The 22,457-nt window shown below is 40.7% G+C and overlaps 1 protein-coding gene across 4 annotated transcripts in view; it reads right to left on the bottom strand.

Moving 5' to 3' along the window:
• The window catches only part of igsf21a (immunoglobin superfamily, member 21a), a 171,670-nt gene that overhangs the window by 14,365 nt on the left and 134,848 nt on the right, over positions 1 to 22,457 (bottom strand). For 3 of the 4 annotated variants that reach the window (XM_077573678.1, XM_077573681.1, XM_077573680.1), the window contains 2 exons: positions 8,861 to 9,341; positions 917 to 1,017 (listed from right to left, as the gene is read on the bottom strand). In XM_077573678.1, coding sequence (XP_077429804.1) covers positions 917 to 1,017; positions 8,861 to 9,341 — 582 coding nt within the window. The remainder of the gene's footprint in view (positions 1 to 916; positions 1,018 to 8,860; positions 9,342 to 22,457) is intronic. The other variant, XM_077573679.1, reaches the window with a different exon arrangement.

The following is a 22,457-nucleotide window of genomic DNA, read 5'->3' as shown; positions in this document are numbered from 1 at the left end:
ACTGTTTTTCACCATTTTAGTTTTATCGATTTTATGGGCGTGCTTAAAACGGGGCCCATTTGGCGTGGTCGCTGCAGAGAGTCACGTTGTCTGCCATGAGTAAATGCATGGAGAGAAAGATGGAAGAACGAGGACCGCAATCCTCCTCCCCACGCTCCAAAAAAGTCAGACATAACAGGAATCAGGTTGCACTGGCGTGGCTGCTTTAGAGCGCCTCGTTGTTGGCCATGAGTGCATGCATGTCACGGAGAGAACGGCAGAAGAACAAGGAGTGTATTTTTTCATTTATTTTTTCGCCAGAAAAAAAAAGAAAAAGAAAAAAAAGAACAAGGAGTGTAAACCACGCCCCGCCCCCCCAAAAAGTCAGACATGACAGCCTGCGTGTGGCCTGAGTTTGCACTGGCATGGCCCCTTTAGAGTGCCTCGTCGTTTTTAAGCATGCAGATATGAATTCACAGCTCAAATATGTAGCTATATGGCATAAAAAGATTCTAGTAGAAATAGTAGTACAAGGTACACTAGGTACAGTTTCATATGTTTAGTGGCCACGCCCACTGATTTTGCGAATTTAAATAACAGATTTTTTATGATCTTGCAGCTTCATTTTATGTTTGGCATTTTTTTTAATCAATCAAATGTGGCATGGTTGTTAACAACAGCCCACTCTGTGCTTTGTCCAATTTAAAAGACATTTATTTTCACTTTACAGGGACTTTCAGTGTAATTGGATCATTTCCCGAGGCTCTCGTGATAATGTCACACCTGGTTGCGAATCACTGGCCTGGGGTATGATTGTGACACACAACAATAAGTAAAACACATTCGGAAAGAGAGAAATAATGCATTTCAATGGTCTATTCCCATCCCACATGAGATTGAATTGTTTCACTTTGGTTCTGTTTTGCCCCACACTTACCCCGTGAGGTCCTACCTGGAATCCTTGCACAGTGATGCGCACTGTGTCCCCGACTATGGCCCTGCTGGGGGTCATAAAGAGCTTGGGGCCCTTCGGGGCAGCTGGAGGGAGATAAAAAAAAAAAAGAAGAAGAAGAAAGACAAAAGGTCATCACACTGAACGTCACACAATGAGAGGGACAAACACAATTTCCTGTCAATTAAGGTCAGCAGGCAAAAGGCAGGGGACCTCGCAGGTCCCTTTATCAGAACAATGCTGCAGGATTTATTCCCCCTCAGAGAGAAAAAGGGACTAAATTGGGTGGATACTCATTACTGGAGGAGAATGGGAGCGCGGCGGGTGGAGTGTGGAGGCGGCGAGATAAGAGACACTCATGGAGCTAATTTCCTCGTCTCGCCGTGGACAGCCGGCCCTCGCCGCCTTTATTTGGAGCCGCTAAAACAATGTGGCGCCGGGAGCACCGAGGTTCTAATATTCCAAGATTATACGGGGTTAGGATACCCTTATGTGCTGAGTCCCGATAAAAAAAAAACAAAAAAAAAACAAGAACAATTTGCATAATGTTTGAAAAGCAAAAAGACCCGCTGCCCACAAGATATCCTTTCAGGCCCGTCTCAGCAGCTCCTGCTTCATGTGATCCGATGAACAAAGAAGTTAACGGCGCCGCACGCTGAGCGGCGCGGTGCTGTTTTAAACGAATGAACTAATTAATCAGGGATGAGAGTTGAGCTAAGGGCCCACTATCAATAACAGCACTCGTCCGCCATTCATTTGCCGCTTTTAACTCTTAATATAAATCACATTAGACGCTTATTCTCATTGATGAGGGGAAACTAAGAGACAAATAAATAAAAGCAAATAAATGAAATCACTGGACAGCTATTCATCTGGCCACGCGGGCTAATGAATGAATGTCTTTTGTAGAACTACAAGGCATAAAAATAGATAAATTGCACCCTTTTATTTGTTATAAAACAGAGCATGTGGCTAAATGTATCAAACTTATGGCTAAAATTCATCTCAAGTGCTCATAAATTTTGGGTTGGTGGCAGGTAAAGTCCCTGAGGGCCATTTTTTAGAGTGTCATATTATAGAAAAATATACTTTTTATGCTTCGTAAAAAAGTAGTTGCGTGTCTGTGCAATGGAGGACCAAAACTGCCAAAATACATAAATAAATACATAAAAGTGACAGTAAAAACAAACATAGAAATATAATTCCAAAAATAATTAAGAAAAAATTATATAAATGGAAATAAATAAATAAATAAACATAACTACAAAAATGACGAAAAATGAGATTGATCATTTGAATAACATTTCATGACAGTGTCTGCAGCATGAAATAAATAAATATGAGAGTAGAGTTTTTATTTACTGATTGATATTTAATTCTATATTTATTTTTGTATTTATTAACACATTTATTAATTTTTTTTATCTCATTTTTATATTCGTTTTTAATTATTCATTTATTTATTTATATATATTTTTGAAGGTTGGGTGAATACCGATATCAGGTATCGGTGGTGACATCAGCCTTATTTCAAGGTATCGGCACTGGAGACAGTGGCCGATATCGGCCGCCCTTCTGTGGCCGTTTTACAATCAGGAACTAGAAATCAGAAGAATAGAAAATTGACATTAATTCCATGCATTATTTTTGGTATTTTATGGCATCGGTATCGACTAACTTCCCCAACAGCAAGTTTCTGACTTGGCCGCCATGTCTGAAATGAACATGTCAAGGCAATAGGTAAGCAGAGCTGCATTGAGTTTGGTGGGATGTATAGATTTGAATTCTCTTCATCTTCATTCTTGATTGCTTCCTGAAGTTGTTGCGTGGGTATTTGTGTACGTCAGTCAGTGTGTTAGTTGCATGCGTCACATGCACAGATCTGCACACTGATTGAAAAGTTCTGTACGTGAAGTGCTGCTTCCATGAGTGAAAATGCTGTTAATAGCGGAGAATCACTTCCTTGTGGCATCTTAGCATCAAATCAAATTCACTTTATTTATCCGCGAGGAAGTTCATTTGCAGACAAAGCGCCGCACAGATCCACATTCACGTCGGAATTATAACAGTCGGAATTATAACAGTCGGAATTATATGAGCAAAAGGACTCTAAAGTAGGACAACAACGTTGACCAATAAAATGGTAAGTGTCTCACATTTTCAAGAGAGAAAGAGAGAAAACATCAACATATTCCCTTGGCAGACGAAGCAGGCGTGACGTGGCCCGCGTGTCTTCTCACGCCCGGGACGGATGGCATTTCACAGGCGACTTCTGGCAACGGCGAGCGTCATTGGAGGAGCTTGTCGCTTTTCGTGGTGTCACGCGTGGAGCTCGTCGGGCATATGGTCGTTAAGAAAATATGATGGCCGATTTCTGGGATTCGTTCCAGTGGCGACAGTTGGCGCCCGACGCCACCCACCCTTGATTGGGGCATCGGGCGCCCGAATGGACATGAGGCCGAACAGCTCCCACCAGGGAGGAATCCAGGACTCCCTTGGACTAGCATTATGTAGTTTGACTTTTTAAAAGCGGCAGCTGTCAATAAAAGGGTGCTAGGGTGTCATCCGACCACTCGGCTGAATCGCGTAAAAGACAAACATTAAATAATAAAAATTAAATATTAAAATTGTTTTTTTTTTAAATTGAATATTTATTTTTATGTTTGTGTGATGATAAAAGGCAAAAGTGCAGGACCCAAGCCAACCCAACCCAAGTAGCAGGGCAGTATAATCTAAAATCCAATAATTTTCAAAATCTAAAGCAAAACAAGACACGAAGATTCAAAATATTAAACGAAATTAAAAAAAAAGCAACATGCCATAAGCACGTGACTAAAGGTTGAAATCAAGACACAAGTGGCTGAAAGGAGCTGATTGGTTGACACAAGGGACCGGGCTGACGAGAACAGGTGAAAAAAAAATCTAACCCTAACAAGTAAGCCTAAAAAAAACCTCTAAAAACACTTCTAATACGTCTAAACCGGTGTTTCTTAACCTGGGTTCGATTGTAGCCCAGGTGTTCGGTGATTCGGTTTCAGGGGCTCGGCAGAGGTCAAGACACACACCCGACGCCCCACGCTTGGCCATCATTGGCTGCAGGTGATTACACTACATGATTTGGCCTATCTGTGCTGTCGGGAGTTTGCCGCGCTCAATAGCAGCTGTTGTGACGGTACGTCCTGTAATTCCTTTATAATTGTAATCCCTTCATACTAACTATGTTGAGTAAATGTGCAATATGAATCCACATGTATAACGAACATATGGTGTTCCACAGGGTTCAATTCTGGGGCCTCTGCAGTTTTCATTGCGTCTGCTGCTCCTGTCTGCTGAACTGAACTCAAAGAATGGAGTGTTTCTTTATCTCTCCTTCATGTGCGCGCTACTTCACGCTTGCCCAAAATACATCGTTTTTTGGCCCCGCATCAGGTGTGCCTTGCCCATCAACAGGTGCGTCCAGCTGCACTGCAGGCAGCAAAAGTTGAGGGCAGCCTGTCGCATTTACTGGATGAGCGGCTTGGTTAAAGAAAAAGAAGCCGAGAGGGGCAGGAACTTAAAAAAAAAAAAAATGCCTGACTGACGGCCGGATCAGGCGGCGGCTCCATCCAGGTGAATCCGGCCATGTAATTCCTTTCACGGCTCCAAGCGGGAACACTAAAGCCACCAGATAAGACGTATTGATGAGTGGCCAACACAAACACAAATAGCTGCATGCGTACACACACGCACGCGCGCGCGCGCGCACATACACACATTCTCATCCTCTATTCACATGCCAACGCCATCTGGAGCCGAGCATCTGCTCTTTGATTATCCCTGCCTGGCAAAGCATCGGCGACGTGAGGTAGAGTTGAACCCGGCGCATGGAATGAGACTCACAACAATGTTCATATTGCAAACCTTTGCTCAAAAAGAGCCCCATTTAAATATTCGGCCGCCGCCGACCTGAACTCTCGTGGTCAGGATCCAGGAGCGAGCGTGAAAATGTGAGGGAGGAGGAGCGCTAGTTTCCAACACCCCGAGGCCGAGTCGGCGTCAGCCTCTCGTCCCATTTATATGGCAAGCGCGCTGCCCTTCATGAATATTCAAGAGTGTAATACAACATTGGTTCGATTGTCAGAATGTCGCTCCGTCTCTTGTGATGATTAATATATTCGCTGAAACATTTATCACTTATGGCCGTGCAAAAGACCACCAATTCATTTCCTTACCAAGAGCAGCTTGCGGGAGTTAAACAGCGCACGTATTTTGCACTTCACGTCACAGATACGACAAATGCGAGTGGTCGTTATTATTGTCATTTAAAGTCGACATTCATTTTTTTCACAGTTTAAAACGATGGTGTTTGTGATACCACATGTCAAAACACCACAACACTAACATTATGAAAAATCGCTGATTGTTGATCGGCTCCAAAATTCTGATTGTGTAAAGCCTATTCTTTATCACGATTACTAAATGAACAAGAAGGAGGCGACTTTTGAAAGTGGCAAATTTGTTGATGAAAGGCAAATTTCCTCACATAATAAAATATTGATTTGGATTTCATACAAGGTTGGTGAGCAGGCACAGCAGAAGTCCAATTCTTTGTATAGAAGCCATTTTAAAGCCAACTTTCATCATACGTAGCCAAACAATCCTGACGTCTGCATCCTTGACCGAGGAGGTTTTTTTTGACTGGCGTGTTTTGTTTTCTCTTCTGCTAAAGTGTGCCGAGCCGTGTTTGGCGTTCCAAATGCACTGGGATTCAACGGCTCATCTTCTATTCCCTTTTCCTCTTAATATGAAAATCAAACGTCTGATGAGGAACACGATGGTGACAAACGAACGGCTTCAAACAACTTGTCAAAATAAAAGCGGAGTTGACATTTAGCAAGAGTTTTTAGTCGTCTTGTGGCCTACCCCCCCCCCCCCCCCCGCGGGTTTGTCATGGGTTTAATCATCCATGTTGCAGGGAGCGAGCTGCTAAAATATTTACTGTGCCGTGCTTCAGTCTGATGAAGACAGCTCATGTCGTTGGCGCTCTGACTGACGCTGCCGAGTCAGTTTTGCATGTGATGAACTACATTTCTCCTCTCTGGTGGGGACGGGACGCTGACAGCTACTGCTCTCCGCCAGGAATTATTCCGCGATGTGCGATTCCCGCTGGACAAGTAAGACCTGGCAGCAACAACAACAGGACCAAAAAAAATCTCGCCCGCTGTCATTAATAAAATCATTTTGTCCCGTTGGAGATGTGATTTAATCATTTATCAAAAAGAGCAAAGCTGCCACACACAATTTGACCCAAGCGGGCTCCAGTAAGGTGAAATGGACATCATTACCAATTTTGTAAGTCTGTATATGAGCACCCTTATGAGTTTTTTTTGTCTCACACATTTTAATAATTGGTTAAAAATAGGGGTGTCGGTGATAATTAAAAAAAATATTAATCACATGACTTCAATAGTTAACTCACGATTTATCGCGAATTTTGGATCTGTTCTAAATGTACAATAAAATGTACACTACCCCCAAGTTTCATTCTCTTGTTAACATAAAAGTGGAAAAATGTTAAACTAATAGAAATATGGCCGCAACTTTTAGTCATTAATACAGTCATTTTATAAAAATTCATAAATCTGAGTTAAAATTAAAAAGATGTACTGTACTGTAAAAAATGAGGGATATTGATTTGTGGTGAGGTCAGTTTTTTTGCCACTAGCAGGCATAATTGCATTTGTAAGACGTTGGTGACAGCTCAGTGCATTTTTCTTTTCATATTAAGAACAATCTCATCTTTAAAAAATTCTGCACATTTAAAAAATTGTTAACTACAATTTGACTCCACTCTCCACTAATATATACATTATTATTCCATTTATTACTGCCAAAATTTTGACGTGGACATGTCTATTTTGTTGCAACTGGAATTTGCCCAGTAAGAGGCGGCCATTAATCACGCGTTTAAAGGAAAACTATTAACTCAAAATGAATGCACTCATTTTGACACTCCTAATAAAAAGTATTTTAAAAGTATCTGTGTCTAAGTGAATACCTCGCAAAAAGTTGTAACTGATAGATTGACAATGTGAACAATCCAAACTTGTGCCAGGCCTAATTCCTTTTTGCCAAGGCCTAATTCCTTTTTGCCAAGGCCCAATTCCTTTTTGCCAAGGCCCATTGTCAGCGCGGACCTTCGACAACAGAAAGGAGTGTCCCTCCTGCACTAATTGAGACTCTATAGAGTCAAGCTAATTAGCCAGATATGGACGCGTGGGATCTGGCAAGGACTCTTCTTGGCGCGCAAAAAAAGTGAACGGCGGACTTGAGAGTGATGCAACAAGAGCAGATGTTACCTCCTGCGCTCGCTCGATGGAAAAAAAAAAAAAAAAAAAGGAGATTACCAGGCAGCATCGTTCCCATGTTATGGTATTGATTTTGGAGAGCATCTCGTACGGTACACAGAAGTGTGTCTTCAGCGTGAGTTTATGTTCGCTTCTCATGGATCACGACGCTCGTGTGCAGAAGAATGACGCCAACGTTTCGCCTTTGAAGTGTTAATTGGAAATGCTGGGAGCCATCTTTGTTTTTAGTTTAGAGAAAAAACTGAAGGCGTTCGTGCGTTCATCTCCAGGATAACACATAAAAATAAAAATAAAACAATACTTAACCACCCTAAAGTTTGACTCTTGTTTGCTTCTTCTTGTTTTATTCTATTTGATATTTTGATATGAAAAGAAATACCCCACTGCTTTTGTTCTGTCTTTTGAAAATAAATTGATGTAAAAAAACAACAAGAATGGTTGAACAGCTTTGTGAGAACTTTGTGTCTGAATTGTCCTCCCACATTTCTAATTCAGCTTGACTTTTTCAATAACGTTGGCACGTTAACTCAATCTGGCGGCAGACAGTGCCGTGAATTGGCCTGTCAGTCACTGCAGAGTTTTTCTGTTTTTGCATTCGGAACTTAAACTCCAAAATCTGCACCTAAGCGGTATTGTCACCTGTTTTGGCCTTTTTGATGGTTCTGACCAAGCCGTTTTAAAATAAAATACTGCCCACAAGTTAGTCGGCATCAGATTAGAGTTGTTCTGAGGACCAGCAAAGACGCAGTCATAAGCGGGAGATAAATGAGAGAAACGCATGGAGCCTCTTTTTTTCTTAAAAAAGAAAAATGTGTCATGGTTCAACTTTCACTCCACCACTTTATCGCAGGTTGTTAAGTGAATGTTTTTATTTCTACATATATATATTATATATACATATATATATATATTAGAGCTGTTAAATGCTTAATTTTTTTTATCATATTAATCACATCTTTGAATTTTGATTAATCGCTTAAAAGGCTTTTTATCAAAAAGATTTACCTGCCAAATTTAAAGACCACTTGTTATGTGTTAAATCTTTCGACATTGTTATGAGGACATTAAAACATAAACATTTTTTGATCCACTGCACACGATCATCCTCCCTTTTCTAATCAGTTAATTACTTGCGTCATTTAAAATGGAAAAAAAAGACCCCAATATAAACACACACACACATATATATATATATACACACTAATTAATTGCCTAATATTCCATAATTAATCACGATTAATCAAAATTAACTTAAAAAAAATAAACTGTCCTTGAATCGTTTCTCATGCCGCGTGTCAAAGACCGCATCGAATCGTCTTTTGTGGAGAAATAAATGCACAACCCTAGAGTCTAGATATATTGCACATTTTACCGCCTGGAATATCTAAGCAGTGATATATTGGGATTCACTGTATCCCTTGGTTACAAGATGGCGCAAAGCAATATTTTTTACATTAGACATGGTTTTAACCTAAGCACAAAACGATGAAAAGGAACGGTAATGAATAACATTTTTTTGCCCCCACGTCATGTTTGCGTCTCTGCACAAATGCTAGTACAAAAGAAAAAGAAAACATCCTACCCAATGTGACTTCGGTCTGCATGGGCATGGAGAGCGCCGGGTGTTTGACCTCGCAGCTGAACAGCGCGTCGTTATCCAGCTGCGGGTTGAGGGTCCACGTGAGCCGCGCCTGGACCACCACCGAGCCGTCGCTTTGCGGGATGTGCGTGTGGCTGAAGTAGTACAAGGGGTCCGTGCTGTGGACCCAGCGTGGGAACTCTCGGCTCACCACCGTCTCCGGAATGACCTCTGTGGCGGGGCTGGGCTCCGAGGCCTGCAGGCCCTGAGTGTGGACGCGCTGCGGCCGTTCCGTGTACAAACGCGCCGACCGGCTCTCGGGGTCCAGCAGGGACAGCGAGCGCTGTAGCTTGGTCTCGTCCAGGTCCCGGCTTATGAGCGGCCTGGCTCGTTGGAACCCCGCCGAGCCGCCGCCCTGCTCGCCGGCTGATGGCTGAATGTAAGAGATCACCTCGATCAGCTCACCATCCCGCTTGAAGTACACCTTCGACACAACATGAAAAATAACAATGAGTGCTTTGTGAATTCGTTTTCAGGAAAGTTCAGGCAACCAAAAGCAGAATCATCTGTTGCTTTTTCACAGTAAATCCTTGAAATGATCTTCAAACTTCCACACCAAACTATTAGACCAATTGTCAGGCAGAGGTGGCGAATCCAGGTCCAGAAAGTAAAAACCTGCCAGTTGTGCTTTAGCCCAACAAGCTAGCTAGCGAGCTCCCTAGCTAGCTCCTTGGGTGCTCGTTTACCTGCTAGGGATCTCGCTAGCTAGCACAAGGGGCTAAAGGCAAACTGTGGCAGGGTTTTTACTTTCTGGACCTGGATTTGCCACCTCTGCTGTCAGGTATTTAGCTGCTTTAACGGGAGTAATGCTGTCGTAAGTCGGACTTCTTTTACTTCAAACGAGAAAGTGTGTAAGGGAACGAACGCCCCCTTGAACTCGGTAATCCCACTTGCAAAGTCAGGAAAAAAAAGTACCCCGACTTCACGGACAGAATACAATGTGACCTCACCGTGAATGGTAAAACACAATTTACTCGAGTATAAAACGAGCTTTCTTCATTCATAAACATTCGACGCAACTTCACGTAACACAACGTACGTGACAGTATGCCGCTATCTCCCTGCATGACATTATACGGTGAACTGCTGAACTGTATGAAATGCTTATATAATAAGATAAAAACAATAAATGAAGCAACATTGCGAGAAGGTAAGTTTGCTGAAGGTCAAAATGAGTTTTGAGGACCAAAATAAAAAAACAATTTATTACTATCCGCCATTTTGGTTGTTTACTTTTGCTTTGAACGCTTTCAGGTCGGAACTGGGAAAAACCAACTCTGATAAATCCGACTTCTGACCATCCTCGAATGCAGCATTAGTCAGTATGCGAGCCCAAGACGGCTGACTTGCTGTTTAATTTAAGGCAGGTATCAAAAAAAAAAAAAATATATATATATATGTATATATATATATATATATATATATATATATATATATGTGTGTATATGTATATATATATATGTATATATATTTAAAAAAAAAAAAACATTTATTAATTTTTTTTTAATTGATTTGTTTGTTTGTTTTTTAAAAAAAAGGAGAGCAATGATGATGTCAAATCGAATGAACAATACTGAGCTCTCCTGTAAAAGTAAAAAAAAATAAAAAATAAAAAAATAAAAAATAAAAATAATTTAAGGCATGGATCGTACTTTTGAGTACGTCCTATGATAGACACGTCCCAAAAATTTTGTGAGAACTGGCGAAAATACACACATACGATTTCACGTAGATAAGAGTGTTTGCAAAAATTGAGCTTGTCGAAGCTCTCAAAAAGGCGATTCATTTGTATGAATAACAACAATAGATGCAGCAATTCCAAGACAGTTTTTGCGCCGCTTGTTGCTCAGGGCTTAATTACATTTTGGACCACTGACTGAGGAAAGGATGCCAGCAGTTCCAAACAAAACAACACTTGTTTGGAGCTTCTGGCCACCCGACAAACATACGGTGAAAATTCATCAAAACACTAAACTGCGTGAAGGGACAGAAAACACGTCTCATTTGGGAGCGAATTGGAGATAATCCCGTTGAGGCTGGTCAACGCTCGTTTGGATCGGGCCAAAATCCAAGATCCAAATTCTCATCAAACTCTTATTGTACCACCACACTGAAGCCTATGAAGGTGGACGACGAACCCAAACTTTTGGCCCATCGGTCTATTTTGGTTATTGCTTATCCTCGACGGGGTCTGGGCTGGATGATGCCTATTCTAGCTGACACAGACTTGGAAATGATCACCTGCCACTCCCTGGACTGACATGGAATCAGAGTCAGAATCATCTTTGTTGGCCCGCAGTTGTGGCCAATCTAGTACAACAGTAAACAAGCCAGTGAAGCCACGAAAACAAAATATACACTTAAGTACTGGCAGACTATGAGGTGAACAGCAGCACTTTTCCTGGGCAATGGGGAGTAGTGTTCATTTTATCCACCATTTTAAAATGTAGTCTCAGTTTTAGCCCAGTTTCAATCACGCTGGTTAGTTCTTATCATAGTTAGTCAACCTCATCCGGATTTTATTTAGTTAACTTTGAGTAGACTATAAATCTAAAATTTTAGTCTTTATTTTAGTCCAAGAAAATGTAATTGTATTCGTTGTTGAACATTTTGGATCTAAAACTATTTCACATAAAATTTTCTCTCATCTTTTTGATGAAAAACAACTTCACGCACAATTACAGTATATCAACAAGAGGCTACTATGGCGCCGTGCAATGAGGTTGTAAATTAGCCAGCATTAGTTAGCGGTTGGATTAACATTATTGTTCAAACATTATAGCCGTTGGATTAATGTTACGTTATACTATAGTTTCCTTTTTTTTTTCTTTTTTTTTACCGTTCACCTTGAATCCACCTCTTGTCTGTTCCATGTGTTTGTGGATGTTGCACTCGCTTGCTGCAGATTTGAAAGGGAATGTGTCACCATGACAGTGTCACAGATTAGCAGAGACGAGATTTGACAAAATCATATCATTTTCGTCTCGTTTTTTTGTTCATTAACTAAAATGTCCGTAAAATTTAGTCCAGTTTTTATAAAGTGAATTACATTTTCGTCTCATCCTCATTAGTCGACGAAAATGAATAGGCCTACTGATTTCGTCGCAGTTATTGTTTCTTAATGAAAGTTTTAGCCTAGTCTAGTCTAATTTTAGTCTGGTGAAAAATTTAGTTTTCGTTAACGAAATTAACACCAACGGGGAGCCACCTTAAATTTGCTACACTTGCTGAAAATGATCATAGGAATACCCAGAAAAAGTCACGTGATGGTTAGAGTTCGCCTTTTTAAAATGTGAGGTGGGTAAATATTCTCCCAGGGCTCCTGTAGAAAAATACAGTTCTGTAGTCCACAGTCGATAATAATAGCGCTGCGCGTGTAAACTTAGAATCCTCTCGAAACAAGTCATGTTAATACCATCATTCACACATGCCCTGATGTAGAAATAATAATGGGGTTACTGGTATCCATGGAAACGCCACCACCAACTCCGAACATGCACTATGGAGCGAGCGCCTTTGAGCCGGTGCGCGTGCCACCTGGCTCGCAAGCTAATGATGTCGCTTTTGTTGCAACAAGCATGACCTCGCTGACAAGATGACAAACAAAAAAAGCAGATAGCGTTGTCTAAAAATACATCGCCTATCTTGCGCGAACAGAATCGACATCGGCATGCTTCAGGTGCTCTGAAGGTACGTATGGATCTGGATGCTTGTAATGCTAAACTCAACTACACTTGCGAGAATTGTGGCGCTGCCGAAGGGAAGAAACGAGCTGTCACATTAAAGAAGACTCATTCGCCGCAAAGTGAGCTCGGATTGCATTCCGGGGACGATACACTCGAGCCACTATGTGAATGTAAACATATCGTCTGCAGCAATTCCTTAAAGGACGAGCGGCACTCATATTTGTTTGCACTCATTATTGCTGTTTTCACACTCAAGGTAGCGACCCTTAAGGTGCCAAGTGCAACTAGTGGCGACATAAATTCACTCAAGTGTCTATACTGTATATGCGGATCATAGACACTAGGGATACACAGGTACAACTTTCTTTCAGAGTATTCACTTTGAGTACTCGCCAATACCGTCTTGCAATTTAAAAAATAAATAAATACTCAAATACCGTAGTGCCTTGAGATACGAGTGACATAACTAAAATACTGACACCGTACGATAAACACCACAGACAGGCTAAGGAATAGCGTCTATGTGGCAGTGTTCTATGCAGATGTGGGCACTTTAATTTTTCCGTCGTTGACCGATGCCCACATTTTTGAGCAGTGCTTTAAGACGAAAAAAATGCACGGACTGAGAAGGGCCGTCTGTACTGACCCGGGTTGACAGACAAAAACTTGCTTCAGTTGGTGCTCGGCCCGTGTATTTTTGACCGGAAATATGGCCGGCCGTCACCGGCGGGAGACGGAAGTGCTCACCTCTAAATATATCGCTTTGACAAATGGATATCTCCAAGGGTGCAATAACCATGTGGACAGAAACAATATTGAGAGGCTTATATTTATTCTTGGTGAAAAATAAATAATATTGCTACAACTTATTGAGGCTTGTCGGTCATCGTTAAAGTCATCTGTATTTGTGTCTGCATGACTGTATTATACTGCTGCCCGGTGGCCAAGGCACAAAACAGCAGATGGATCCGCAATGATTAATCAAGATGTACAAACTGTTTGATACTTTACATTCCATACCGTGGATTCTATGTTGTTGTTTTTTTAAATAAAGGGCTACATTCCTTTTTAATACACACAATTTTGTTGTTTTATTTGGAATGGATTGACATTTCCATTTATTTCAATGGGGAAAGACGATTTAAGATATAAGATATGAGATTTAAACTTATATCTCAATCACCACGGTATAGCCTACCACTTCTTATAGTACACTAAACACATAATCACAAAACTTCTTGACATTGTTTGCCGTAAGCACTTTACCAGACTTTATTAAGGCCCCAGCACTGCCGTGGGTTGTCTTCTCGAGCAGTTGTGGTCTCTCCGAGGGACGTCGCTAACTGAATTCCTTCAGATGCTTAATCAAATTGCACATGTTGAAAGTGCGAGGCGTCATCCCTCCTCTTGACAATTTTGCAAAGTATAATTTGCCGTTGGCTTTAGTTGTTTACCTTGAAGTATCGCCACATAGCTCCGGACGGTATACAGTATGGAAGTAAGTCAATATGTGCTGCTTCTGTTGTGCGCACCGTTGCCTCCAGGGGGCAGTCTGATGATGCACGCATACACATGGATTAGATTGGAAGAAACCAAAAATACTTGTGATGTTACCGATCTGATAATACATTTTTTGGGGAGAGGAAAGATGCGTATATGCGTTTATAACCCTATTTTGTTCTGTTCTCATTTATTTTGGGTGCAATTCCACTGTTGACGACACAGTACTTAGTTTGACCCAGTGTAGATTTGAAAGAAGAAGAACGATAACAGGAAGCACTTTAAGATCAGCCTAGTTTTTTGCTGAATATTATTGAATGTCACAAACTCTTTAATCCTGCTTTTTATGCCTACACATGGAGGAGAATTACTGTATGTTTTGGCATCAAGATAGCCGCCTTTGTGTTTGATTCAATATACAATTTGTAATTCTCTTCATTTTTTTTGTGTTAGTTTTACAGTAAAACTTTGAACAGGGAGCGTCAATAAACAGCTTGAAGCAAGCTCACGCGGGCTATTTACTAAATAGACACTGTAGGTCTCTACAAGGAGACATGGCGGTCCAAATGGAAATTGATTTGTCAACAAGGCATCATGGGAAAAAGCCTCAAACACATTAGATGAGCCACTCGGGACACCAGTGAGATGTGCTGTTAGAGTGAGAGTGTGATAGTTAAGACTGTTTAAAAATAGGCTTTGTATGATTCATTATGGAACTTTCAAAGGTAATTGTTATTTTTTAGACTTGTATGACTGTATGAATAACAGAAATATATTGGTACCTTGATTTAAGAGTTGAATTTACTCGGCGGCTGAAACTCAATCGACTCGCATATCTCAAATATCATATCGTAATTGGACAAATTTGGCCTTGACTGCAACTAACTCTGCGTGGTGTATCTGTGGAGGTAACGCTGTATAAAAATGTTGCTAAAAACATTGCCAGCACTGTCCATAAAGGTTATTTCCAATGGGAAATTGGACCAAATTGAGCAGAATGTGTTTCATTTTTCAGCAACATGCCCCTTAAAACTTTTTCTTGCTAGTTAATGGAAGGGAATAGGAGGATTGACAGCTTTCAACTGGAGGTAAGAGACTATTTTCTGGTGTTGTTGTTGCCCCCGTAGTTCTTTCCTTTTTTAATTTATGGGGAGGAGATCACACACGGGTGAAAATGCTGCTTGTGCAGACCAAAATAGACATATATCACCATTGAGTGTTAAATGTTGGGAATGTAGATGCTGTGTTTATTTCTGCCATTGATTTTCTTTGTCACATGTTTATCACACATGTCTGAATCACAGGGGAGACATTCCTCTTTAAGAGTATAACTGCATTTGATTGTGGAGCATTTGGGGCACATTCAGATGTTAAAAACGATTGAGGATAGATGGATAGCATCCGCTGTATTGCATTGAATGTACTGATGCCACTTTGACACAAACACTTCCACATGAACCTCATTACAGCGGTCAGCAATCAAAAATGGTTTTCTTCTGTACGTAGGAGCACAAAGACAGTGGACGCTAGTCTGTCATCCCATATGCTATATCTGCAAAAACGGGGCAGAATCCCGTTCCGTATACCCGATGGTTCTTGTTTTTCAATGTTGCGTCTGTTCCATTTTGGTGCACCTTGTGGTACAATAACAATAAAAGCTAATCAAGTTGTGATTCTTCTGACAGCTGACCAGTGGGTGGCAGTGTCTAGGAATGATACAAATGTTTACTGCAGTGAATGATAATTTGAATTTGTGCATATCATTGAACAGCTTTTGAATATGCTTATTGGACACAAAGTAAACTGCTAATTTGTTTCATTTGAAAAAAAGAGTATCTTGAGAAGTAGGCAATCTAAAAGACGGTTAGGGGTGGGGGGAGGGGTGGCTTGCTAATGTTCCCGAGAAAATGAGGCGGCAGCACCATACTGTGTTTCTTTAAATATTGACATCATTCCAAGTCCATCTAATGACCCGCACACTTTGTGTTGCTTCCTTTGAGCTGTGAAAATGTAATTTCCCAAATATGCAGCTGAGTTTGACAGGCGTAGATAACAACAACAAAAAACACTGAAGTGTCTTCAAATGGGAGCGCAAACACTGATTAATTTTCCTCAAGTGATTATGAAGCTGCCAGACGATGTCGCTCACTGTGATACGTGTCAAAAAATAAACATTACATTTCCCGCAGTGACACGGGCACGTCGCTGTGCCCCTCGTGTGATTTTCCGACATTCAGCGCACAATTTGTCAAGAGAAAAACAAAAAGAATCGCTGCAAACAACCAGACACGTCTCATTAATTCGCTGCTGAAAATAGAAAATTGTAGATAACAACGTAACCCACTTCCCTACCTGCCGCGGTGGGAGGCAGGATGGGATACTTTGCTTCTGTCCTAATAGCATCCACGCTAACAGCCTAAAACCCAAAACAACAAAAGCCTTTTTGAAGCAGAGACTGTGTACATGACAGGGCAGTCTTGCCGAGGTGGGTCGCCCGAGACTGATAACACGACAAATATAGCATCGCACTTTGTCTGTCACTAGAAAGACAAAGTCAGGTAAGTTATGTCAAATTCATACACAAGACTAGTGGGACAAATATTGAAGACATTCTTAAGTTAGTTCAGAGATTTGCTTCTAAATGCATTATCCTTGTTGAAGATTATTGCTCATTTTAGAGCGCCCTGTTGTCAGCCATGAGTGTGTGCGCATAACGGAGAGAAAGGCACCGTTGTAAGGTGTAACTACACGCATGTCACGGAGAAAAGAGTGTTTGGTTAAAAAACAAAAAACAAGCCAGCGAGCATGTGGATAGGGACTTCACACTTTCGTAGCCGCTTTAGAGCGCCCCGTTGTCGCGTCGTGGAAATAGGCTTTAAGCGTATATATGTTTGCGGCTTCAACCTAGTTATGTGCCCGCATGAGAAAGGTGTTAGACAAAGTTGCAATTTTTTTTTTCATTTCAGAAGTGCCATTTGATTGACAGTTGTGTGGTTTCAGAGCATTCAACAGACACACTCACAGTGACTGAGAGCAGGGAGACAATGGCTTGATTTTTCACGCTATTGAAGTAGAGGATGTGGCGATTTTTCTAATCATTTGATTCTGGCAGGGTTGTTAACAATACTCTTCTCTGTGGTGTGTCAACATTACAAGACAATTTATTTGGACTTTACAGAGTCTTGAAGCTTCAAGACAATAAAGTGATAGAAAATACAGAGACTAGTTTGGGACTATTAAAAAGTGATAGTGAGGCTGCTTTTGATGCAAATGCAGAAACTGCAGCTCGTTCTGAGATATCAGAAGGTATTATTCCTGTCCTAAAGGCTTTGCACTTACTTCCAGTCAGCTGTAGAATTGATTTGAAAGCTTTGTGACTGGTCTAGAAATGACTGAATAGTTTAGGTCTACGTTCAAGAATTTTTAATTGAAAACAAACCTTGTAGGGCTCTGAGGTTGGCAGACAGCACAGATTTCAAAGCAAACGTGGTGAAGCGACATTTAGCTGTTATGCTGCACACAAGCTACTTTTTATTTCTTTGCTTTGCTTTTAAATGTCTTTTTTTTGTTATGTGAAAGAATCTGAGTTACCTTGTGTATGAAATGTAAATAAACAAAACTGAATTGCTTTGCTGTACTAATTGCAACGTGGCTAACGTGTGATTATATGCTGCTAAATTTAGGACATGACTTCATTCTTGCTTAACAAATAATGACTTAACTCAACTTTTTTTTAAATTTCGTGCAGACTTGTTCAAATTTTACTGCTACTGTAACTTGAATGTTAAGACATCGGCACTTAATTACTCCAACCTCTGCTGATTTGAAGCTAAACTAAAGAATCTCCATTTGTTTTCATTGAACAAGAGCAGCAGTGAGGTCCAAACGCGCTGAACATGACTGCGGGCTGATGTTCATAAACTTTGAGGGATGCCTCATGCAATGAAAATTATTCCGCTGTTATTGAAACGTCCCGTAGCCAGCCGGGCTGCCGCGCTGTCTATCATGTTTATTGTCACCGGCATCAACATGCACTAGCGTCTTGTTTTGGCTGCAGCATGCAGCCGCTACCGGCAGGTCCGCGCGAGCGTCGTCATGCGACAACACAGCCTGTGAACATGTTCAACTGTCAGTCAGCAGATATTACGCTCAGGCCAGGCACGCCTCTCAAGAGGGGTCAGGCATGATATTGGTTCCACCAGGAGTTTTTCTCCCTTTAAACCTGTGGCAGCTGCAGCTCCGATGGTATTTTCTGCAGTGTGGGTTGATGCGTTGTCTTGCATGATAATTATTTGAATGCGGAAGGCTCACCTTTCGATGGGTTGCGGTCAAGGGACGATGGTAGTTTCTTTTATTTATATGTTTTTCCGTTACAGCTCCATAACAGGGTTATAATAGTTTAGAAATTTTTGTCATAGTTTGTTTTTATTTTATTTTGAGTTTTGTTTTTTTACATTTAGTTCTGTCATAAATTACTTCGTAAATTTGTTTTTATTAAATTATACTGTATATTAAGTATTAAATTACTTTTTGCTATAATTAGAGTTAATTTACATCCATCTTGCAAACGTAAAATGTAGTTTGCTATTTTTTTAGTTTATTCATTTAGATTTTTTTCATAATCTAAACTAACCTAAAATAAAATAATCACACCTTTTGAGAGGTGAGCCTCACATGCAAGACAAGGCGCCATCCCGCACTGCAGATTGAAACTATTTAAACTGTGGCTGTAATGGGTATAACGGTAAAAAAAAACTCACGGTGTAGCCACCATCAGTCCCTGTTGGATTCCTACAAAGCAAACACTGAGGGTGGAGGTAGAGCTGCAAACAGCCCCTCCGAGATTCAATGCGAGGAGAAGCGGCGAAAAGGCTCTTCGCAACTTCAACAGCTTTCTTTCATGTTATCAAGCATCATTATCGGCCCTCGTTTTCCAATCAGTGCACGTGTTTGCGCTGAGAATGCGCTAATGAAAGGCACTGGGAGGCCATTAGCGCTGCTGACATCATCATCATCATCATCATCATCATCATCATGGCAACACGTCTTGAAAGATGAACAGTTGAACACACTCGATGATGGTTGACATGCATTTATGGTGCAAAAATACCTCCCTTACCCGAGTGGCATAACCATATTTAATGGATCCATTAATGGGAAATACTAATACACACTTTTAAAATATGATTTTTTTTTATCAAAATGACTGTAATTAGAGATAAAATGAAAGGTCGTCTAGCAACAAGAAACTCAAGCTCTTTTATCATGTCAAAAAACGTATTTTTCGCAATAAGCAAAACCAAACAAAAAAGAAGTTTCTTGTCCTTGATAGGATGGCGTTGAAGCCACCATGTTTTTATAACATGTCTGCCCTCCGTTTTGTCTAAAAGACACAATAGAAAAACATGACAATCAGATGGCTTCAGCTGTTTCTGAAGTGTTGAAAATGTTTAAAAGTCCATTACGGGAAAATCTGATGGTGACACTCATCACGTTTGCTTTAGTTTAATTACAGGCAACGCATTCTTGAGCAAATCATCACATTTTATTAGCAAGCGTCCATATTTAAAGCGTGCCACATGCTACCATTGCTTCAACTTCTAATTCTTCAAATCTAATTGTTGTTTCATTGTTACTCTCTGCCACTCCCCCTTTTTGGGGTGCCACTTTCTAAATTGTGCGTTTCTATGCCAAAGGTAGTAACCAAAAGTAGATCAAACGTTCTTTATGAAAGAACATTTCTTTAATTTCTGAATTCGTTTTGATCCAAAACTAAACAGAAAGGATGAAAATTAGAAGCTGTTCTCAATCTCAATGTTGTGTTAGCTGGTCTTAAAAATCCAAACATTTAATTTTCTCTGCACCAGTAAGAACTGAACTGGGCAATTTAAGTTAAGGCACTCTGACTGTCCTCAAAAACTGAATTAAGGTTTTTGGTCTCTTTGAGAAGTAAGTTGCTTTAAAAAAAAAAATCAGAGTGCATGTATTGTATCTTCTGTCCAAAGAAATTAATCGTGAAGTGCTAAATTCTTATGAATTTCTGTCATTAAGTAAAAAGTAAAAAGTAACATTATGATCAAAATAGCAAGTATGAAGTTTAAAAACGTACTTTTTCCTTCATAAAGAACTACTGAATTTGTGCATAATTCCAATGCAAACATGGATGGAATGCGACGTAGTTAAATATTAAGATGTCAAAAGCTTCACACTTGGTGACACACACACTCACATACAGCACACACACACACTCACAAGCTTTTATTTGCTCCCATGAGAACGCAGCAAGTCCTTCACGCACAGGTGTTCTCACTTGTACTGGCTGATTAAGCCTCTTCTCTCGATTTGGTGTGTGTGTGTGTGTGTGTGTGTGTGTGTTACAATACATCCTCTGGAGTGAACAATATGTTTGGCTGATTAGCTTTTTGACAAAAACACTAGATGAAGGTGGACGACTTTTGCAAAGTTGCAGCGCACACTCTTCATTTTCCATCCGGCTGATGTGTGGGCGTGCATACACTTTAAAAGTACGCTGATAGTGCAATTGCTTGGAAAAGCAGAAAATGGCGACGTGTGTTCTTATTTCTATGGCAAGTCGAACGAAGGCTCCTTGTTCAATCAGCAAAGAGCAAGCGCTAGGTATCTACTTCCACTTCTGCACATTATGCATAAACAGCAATTGCTCTGCTTGGATAAAAAAAAAAAAAAAAAAAAGCTACAAAAGGATTGCTTAAGAGTTCCACTTTGACATAAAAAGCCTTGAAAGCTTAAACAAAGTTAGTTTGAACTCAGTTAACTATATCATATTTCACTTGGACACAACTCCAAACCAATAAAATGCTAGCTTCAAAGTCCGCTAGCTTAATGCTAACACATAATGGAAAAGGTCATAGATGGGCTTCCATATGGAACAGATATTTCCACGCCAAACTCCTCTTTGTTTGTGTCTGCAAGACTGCATTATGTTGCCCCCCGGTGGCCAAGTTGTGCACACCTCGAGGAGTCACACTGAATTAATCATGATGAAAAACTTTGCGTGTACCCTCAAAATGAACAATACAAATAAAAACCTTGAAAGCTTGACCAATTGAAAAGCCCGAATGCTGGAAGGCTGAAAACAAACATTCTGATTACCATATTTTTCCTTTTTTATTCCACTCAGCTACATCCATCACAGCATGCCAACTCGGCGTACAAATCAATGGTGGCGCCTTAAAAGGCTTCCCGACGTTCACCGCAGGGGCCGCTTCCCCGCCAAGCGGGCACCTGAGACGGAAATCGCACTCACCTTGCGCTCACCTCTCGCCGGGCTTGTAATTGCTGGAGAGGCGAGCGGCGTGGCGGGAGAGTGCATTAGCATGTGCGTGTCTGGACACTGATTAATGACTCAGTTGAGGGGGGAGGGGCTTGTGGGGCTCTCTAGCTCCAGGGGCGCCCCGCTCTGCAGGGCCGACTTGGCACGTTTGTGTATCTCATCTGCTTAAGCAATCATGTATGATGATGATGATGATGATGATGTACAATTAGATTTAACAGATTGTCCCTTCCATAATATTATTACAGTATCTGTTTTAAAATTGTAACCCTAGTTTAAAACCCTAACCTGAAAGCTTAATCCTGATTTGAGACCACCATTTGAAAGTTAAAGCCAAATATCAAAACATATTGGAAATATTAGCTCAGGCATGAAATGCTACTTTGAAACCCAAACCTCAACCTTGACTTGAAACCATACTTCAAACCGTACCGTTAAAACCAAACCCTGGTTTTAAACTCTAATTTGAAACCATAGCTCTAGTTTTAAACCCCATTCCAGGCTTGAAACTCCACATTGATATATTTGAAACTCTATTGTCAACGCTTTGACCTGGCTTGAAACCTTAACTTGAAAACCTAATAAGAGTTTGAGTCGTAAATCTCTGAACCCAGTTTGAAACCCTAACCCTGACTTGAAACCTCAATTTGAAACATTAACTTCCAATTTGAAACCCTACCCTTTACTTGAAAGCCAAATCTGTGTGAAACTCCAACCCTAACCTTGATTTGAAAACCTAACTTAAAACCCTAATCATGACTTAAAACCAGGAACATTCAATTCCTCAGACAATTTTTCATTTTACACACGACTCCCAACAATAACTTTCGTAGTGGTTTCCAGTCTGTTCTGCTGATTCCGTCGCCATGGCAACGACACAGCCACTCAATTCCTTTTTAGAAGTCAGCGTTGCATGCGAATGATTTTCCCTCTGTTTCCTTAAGGTCAAATTATTAAGAGAAACCATTTGAGCATTTATTCAATATAGTGTACTTGACATCAAGCTTCGGGTGGGTGGGGATTGGTTTTGTGGAGGTCTCCG

This window comes from Vanacampus margaritifer, chromosome 8, assembly GCF_051991255.1.
Source record: "Vanacampus margaritifer isolate UIUO_Vmar chromosome 8, RoL_Vmar_1.0, whole genome shotgun sequence".
In the NCBI taxonomy this organism is placed as follows: domain Eukaryota; kingdom Metazoa; phylum Chordata; class Actinopteri; order Syngnathiformes; family Syngnathidae; genus Vanacampus; species Vanacampus margaritifer.
The sequence above is the reverse complement of the archived record's forward strand: the minus strand, read 5'-3'. Positions and strand labels throughout refer to the sequence as shown.